The sequence below is a fragment of the Phalacrocorax carbo genome, chromosome 1 (assembly GCF_963921805.1).
Source record: "Phalacrocorax carbo chromosome 1, bPhaCar2.1, whole genome shotgun sequence".
Lineage (NCBI taxonomy): Eukaryota > Metazoa > Chordata > Aves > Suliformes > Phalacrocoracidae > Phalacrocorax > Phalacrocorax carbo.
The window spans coordinates 120,250,101-120,256,100 of NC_087513.1; the positions used below are offsets into that span (position 1 = coordinate 120,250,101).

General features: G+C 42.1%; 1 protein-coding gene across 1 annotated transcript in view; it reads left to right on the forward strand.

Annotated features, from left to right (window-relative positions):
• Nucleotides 1-5,299, forward strand: part of UMODL1 (uromodulin like 1) — a 56,422-nt gene extending 51,123 nt beyond the window's left edge. Inside the window, exons 22-23 of the mRNA XM_064444305.1 lie at nt 1,910-2,117; nt 3,732-5,299. Of these exons, the coding sequence (XP_064300375.1) occupies nt 1,910-2,097 (188 nt within the window). The 3' untranslated portion in view covers nt 2,098-2,117; nt 3,732-5,299. The remainder of the gene's footprint in view (nt 1-1,909; nt 2,118-3,731) is intronic.
• The last annotated feature ends 701 nt before the right edge of the window (nt 5,300-6,000 follow it).

Genomic DNA, 6,000 nt, shown 5'->3' on the forward strand with positions numbered 1-6,000 from the left:
TTTTGGGGCCAGTCTTGTTTAATACCTTTATCAATGATCTGGATGAGGGGATCGAGTGCACCCTCAGTAAGTTTGCAGATGACACCAAGTTGGGTGGGAGTGTTGACCTGCTTGAGGTTTGGAAGGCTCTGCAGAGGGATCTGGAGTGGCTGGATCAATGGGCTGAGGTCAGCTGTATGAGGTTTTACAAGGCCAAGTGCCGGGTCCTGCACTTCAGTCACAACAACCCCATGCAACGCTACAATCTGGGGGAAGAGTGTCTGGAAAGCTGCCCTGCGGATAAGGACCTGGGGTTGCTGGTTGACAGCCAGCTGAGCATGAGCCAGCAGAGTGCCCAGGTGGCCAAGAAGGCCAACAACATCCTGGCTTGTATGAGGAACAGTGTGGCCAGCAGGAGTAGGGCAGTGATCGTGCCCCTGTACTCAGCACTGATGAGGCCGCACCTTGAATGCTGTGTTCAGTTTTGGGCCCCTCAGTACAAGAAGGACACTGAGTTGCTGGACCATGTCCAGAGAAGGGCAATGAAGCTGGTGAAGGGTCTAGAGAACAAGTCTTATGAGGAGCGGCTAAGGCAACCGGGGTCGTTTAGTCTGGAGAAGAGGAGGCTGAGGGGAGACCTTATCGCTCTCTACAACTACCTGAAAGGAGGTTGTAGTGAGGTGGGTGTCAGTCTCCTCCCAAGTAACAAGGGATAGGACAAGAGGAAATGGCCTCAAGCTGCATGAAGGGAGGTTTAGATTGGATATTAGGAAAAATTTCTTCACTGAAATAGTGGTCAGGCATTGGAACAGGCTGCCCAGAGAGGTGGTGGAGTCACCATCCTTGGAGGTGTTAAAAGAATGTGTAGATGTGGCACTTCAGGGCATTGTGTAGGAAGCATGGTGGTGTTTGGACTTGATGATCCTAGAGGTCTTTTCCAACCTTAATGATTCTATGAGTCTGTGATTCTATGATTTTTGTAGGTGCATCAAGCATTTGCAAAAATGAGTTAGAAGTGTGCAAGAGCACACTAACATGAATAGATCCATAATCTTAAAGGGAGAGGGGATTCTGCTTGCGGATTTGGACAAATACATGGAAGTGTCTACATGTGAACCAGGCGAACACATTCTGTCAATGGTCAGTGGAGCCTAGGGAGACAGCTGACAACAAGGGACTTGATTCTTGCCCACTCATAAGCATTTAGTGCTCACAACCCATGGTGCCCCATTTTTTCCTTTGCTTCAGTGTCTGGGTGCTGTTTCGAAAAACTTTAGATGTCCTGCAGGTCCCATACCATTTCTGCCAGACCTGGGCAGACATTGTAGACAGTCTCAGTCTTCTCAGGTGGCACTAGGTGCCTGTGCTTAGGCAACAGAGTTGAGCCCATTTTGACCACTTCAGTGTGACTCACCCGCCTCCACTGACTGCGCCAGCCAGATTGCTGCTGACCAGAATGGGAACTTAGAGACCCAGCACACATGGCGAATCCTTCCCTAAATACTTTGTGTTTAAAGAAGTGTTACATATGAGATAAAAGCAAATGAAGTGGTTTTTAATAATCATAGATGAATAGGGGCAGGATTAAGATGGGAGAATTCTTCACCTCTCGGGTCATTCTGAAAGTAAATCAGCATTTCAAAAATGCTGATCCTTTAATTCTTATTTTAACAGAAAATTGTAGAGTCAAATTCCAAAGACACATCACATTAATGTCTGCAGGGACTCTACACTTGTATTTAAAAAGAGAACTCGGACTGTGGCTCACAGACCTTTCCATGAGAATCACCCTCCCCAAAAGGCTGATTCATTTCTGTATCACAGCTCTGTGCTTCAGCATGCATGTTGGCTAATCTGTTGGCAAATTTGTTACCTCAGGAAAAGATTTAGGAATGTCAAAGCTTTTTTCTTTCACCCTTTGTTTTTTTAGTACCCAATTTGAAGAGAGAGAAGGAGGCTGGGATGGGAGTTGGATACATCATCCTCATTGCCTTTGCTGTGTTTGGTTTTGTGCTGGGACTTGTGAGCCTTCTCATTTTCCAGTACCAGCGAAAGATGGGAAGATACAACTTCAGAATCAAGTCTGACAACTTCAGCTACCAAGTGTTCTATGATTAGTGATTTTCAGGTTACCAGATGTAAGTACTGAATTATGATCAGTTAGTTTTTTTAGCTGTTTATCTCTACATGAAATGGTTAAGCACTTGCAGGTGAGCATACTCTATTTAAGGATATTTGAACCTCCTGTTCTGTTTGCTGTGGGTGAAGGTCATAGAAGTAAGAATGAAATTCCTACTGTTCTTGCCTGTTTTCAAATCTTGTAGACTACAGAGGAGGAAGACAGCCTTCTCTTCTTCATCTTCCTTCATGACTTCAGTTTCAGAGTAAATGACACACCATTTTAGAAGAACACCAATAGACATTTCCACAAAAAGCATATCACTTTTGGTTTTGGATCATGGATTAGTATAATAAAGGAGAGAAACTTTACCACTCTCTTTATAAATCTGCTTCAGAAGCTAATTTGCTTCAGAAGTTATCCTTTTCTGCAAAAGCTTGGGTTTAATTTTTTTTTTTTGAGGGGATGTTTTTCAAGAAAACAGTGGGATGTTAGATATAAAAAGCTTGAAATAATGATAATGCATAGGCAGCGCTTACAAGTGCCTGCAGAGGGTCTGAAAAGACAGTTCTGAGGAGTGTTAATCACTACCACACATTCTGCCTCTGCAACTTGGGGGTCTGACACTTTTCCAGAATACCACAGGATTCAGTACTTTTTCTGTAAAATTAGCGTGTTCTAGCTGCTCACCACCATTTGTATGTTTGTCTTTTTAAGAGGAGGAGAGATAGGTGAGACAGCTGGCTTGCTGAAAAAGAACTCCTCACATTGCTTCACAACTCCAGGGTGTTTACTGCAGATCTGATCCAATTCTGTTCCTGGGAGCAGGCTTATTTGACATTGTTACCAGAGTCAGTCACCAATTCTTTCCTGATGGAGGTCTCATATGTGATAATGCAGCTGCCACGACCACAGGAAATTCATAGACTTATCATGGTGGTATTTGCAGATAGTTTAGTTTGCTTCACTAAGTACAATTACACTTAATATATATCCCAGAGAAAAGACAGGGAAGACTGTATCCCAGCTTTCTGCTTGTAAAGGCTTGAATAGTCACTGTCTATTTCCCCATGTCTTATATTAAGGAGATTACCCTCTGTAGTTATCTGTGGGCAGCTCCTAGGCGATCACTGTAGGTGAGGGTGATGCTCTGATTGCTTTCCAAAGGCTCGGGAGGACTGTCTGTTGGGGGCACAAAGGGAAAGTACCCGGAGCTCCTTCGTACAGCTCCAGCAGCTGTACAGTTCCATCACTGATACAGTCCCAGCAGGGAGCCGTAATCCAGCATAAAGGGCATATCTAGGTCCATTAAATTAAAACCTATATGTAAAGCTTCTGAGTCTCTCTACAGAGAGAATAATGGCTTGTCTTCATTCATCATTCTGCTCTCCTGAGTGGTCACGGGTGATTGCAATACTTGACAGCAATGGGAATTCTGGAGTTGTGCAATGAGACTGTAGCATAAAGAATATGGTCAGGCTCCTAACACTTATACATAATGTTGGATTCTCAGCTAAGGGTTCCTTTTAGATGCTGGAACTACTCAGGTCTTCTTTCCTAAGTATTTACTTTTTCTGGAAGGTAGTTGATTAACTGTCTCAATCATGATTATTTTCATTTTTATTTTTTCTAGTTGGAACATGTCTTCACTCAGCGTTTGGCTTTCGTTACTTTTCACAGTGGTGGTCACGACTGGTTGCAATACTGGCTCTTCCAAGTTAATGTTGCATATAAAATGCTTCTATGCCCCCTAATTTTTTTTTTTTAATTTTTTGTAGCAATCTGGCTATTCCATGGTGTCCGAAGATCTATTTGTGACTGCAGTTCCAGGTTGAAGTGAATTTTGGCAGGTTTTTACCATGGATAAAATAGAAGGGAAAAAAAAAAGACTTCATGGTTCTCAAGTTCCAAGATTTGGCTCTCCCACTGTGCCTCGTTTCTCTGTGCCTGCCCTAGCATCACTCGTGCCATTACTATTGACAAGCTGCATGTTTCTATAAATGTTCCAGGAAGTAAATCAGCAAACCCTTAGAGAAATCTCATTTTCAGTTTGTAACTCACTGTTTACTTAAGGTGAGGTTGAAACTTTGAGCTGTGACAATGCCGAAGACTTAATTGCGCAATGCCTTAAGTATACAGAAGCTGGAGAGGAAGTGTTGGATTTACCACCAGATAAAGACAAGGCACTGTGAATCTGGGGCTTAACCTACTCAGAGTGTTCTTCAGCATGAGTTATGAGATTTGATTGTAAATTGTTTAATCAACAAGGACACAGTGGAAAAAAAACAACTATTTTTGCTGCTGGCAGCCCATGTTTTTCCAGATAAGTCAATTGGTACCTACGTGTTCTGTTTAATTAGACCACAGTGATTCTGCAGTCAAGCCACAGAGTGTGCTGCCCACCTAAGTGTCAGCACACCAATTGCAACAGAATAGTTATAGATTTGAGCTGAATTTTGCCTGGCTGCAAGATCCTGCAAGCCATACCATTCAGGTACTGATTTTTTTGGTACAGAATAGCATTGGAAAGCTGCTTTTCTTTCCCCCTACTCCAATTTCTGTTAGGTAATAAGATTACTGGGTAAAGGACTTCTATGCTTTGTAAAAGGTCAAACAGATTGATCTTGGAGGTTATATATACACTTTTTAAGTACATCAATACATTCCAGAATGATCATCTGCATTCTGCTTTTGATTCAAGTGAATCCGTAAGGAGTTAAAATCTTTGCCTTGTCTTTTTTTTGCTGAAATATCAGTTACCAGATCCCCATATAATAGAAGACCCATTTTGTTGCAATTCATTAGTGAAACTGCAAATTATCTTTGCAGTCTTAGAGTCTGATGAACATAACCATGAGCTTTTTATTATGTAGGAGTCTTTTAACTTTTCGTCAGCCTGCTCTCAAATATATAATGTGTTTTCCCTCTGTGAACAGTGGAAGGACAAGCTATTTTACTATAAATGTATTTCTAGTTTTTAGTACTTACAGTTCTGAAGTGCTTGAAAGTGACAGGACTAGAGATTTGCCTATAGATTTCAGTGGAGCTACGCCATTTACAAAAGCTAAGCACTAGTCTTCAGGATGAAATGCAAAACAGTAGCTTGTATTTGATACCTTGCATGCTCAGCAGACATTGCTATAGTGACTGAGTCTGTTTAGTGGAATTTTGTTGTCTTAATAAAAGCACTCTTGCAGCTTATTGTTGACTTTGTACTGTTGTATTTTCCTTTTGTGATTTATTCTGGGTATTAGGATGTGCATTGTGTGGATGTGGCAGCTTCTGAAGAACTGTTCAAGTATGAGTGTAATGTTCAAACATTACTCAAAACGAAATACTTGACCTTATCCAAACACCAATGGACTGCAATTACCATCAGCTGCTTACACTTACTAAGGGTCTCTTTCCTCAACATTACAAAGGGCAAACATATTTTTAGTTTCATGCTTTGCAGCAAAGACAAGCAAAGGAATATTCAACACCCCCAGTCTGATAATAGTATTGCAACAACGTGGTGATCCAATCTGAAACTAGTGTCACACCAGCCTCCCTGGGCATTTGATTTGTACAGTTCTGACAGCTGCTCCACAAGCAGCATATTCAGAGCTTACCCTCAGTGAAGCGTACCCTGAGGGTAGTAGTGGAATTGTTCTGGACGAGTGTGAAAAGCAGGGAAGAGCACCAGCACTTGCTCCAAATGCCTTCCTCATCACTGTACAAAACTGTTGCATAGCTGCCACCCATTTTCTTCATTTGTCATTTTTTCCTGTGCTATGTTTCAGTGGCTAGCAGTCACCATTTTCTCAGCACTGTATCCCTTTGTGTCTCCTTTTCATGCTGAGGTACAGAACAGACTGTTCAGCTGAGGTATCACAGAATTACAGAATGATTTGGGTCGGAAG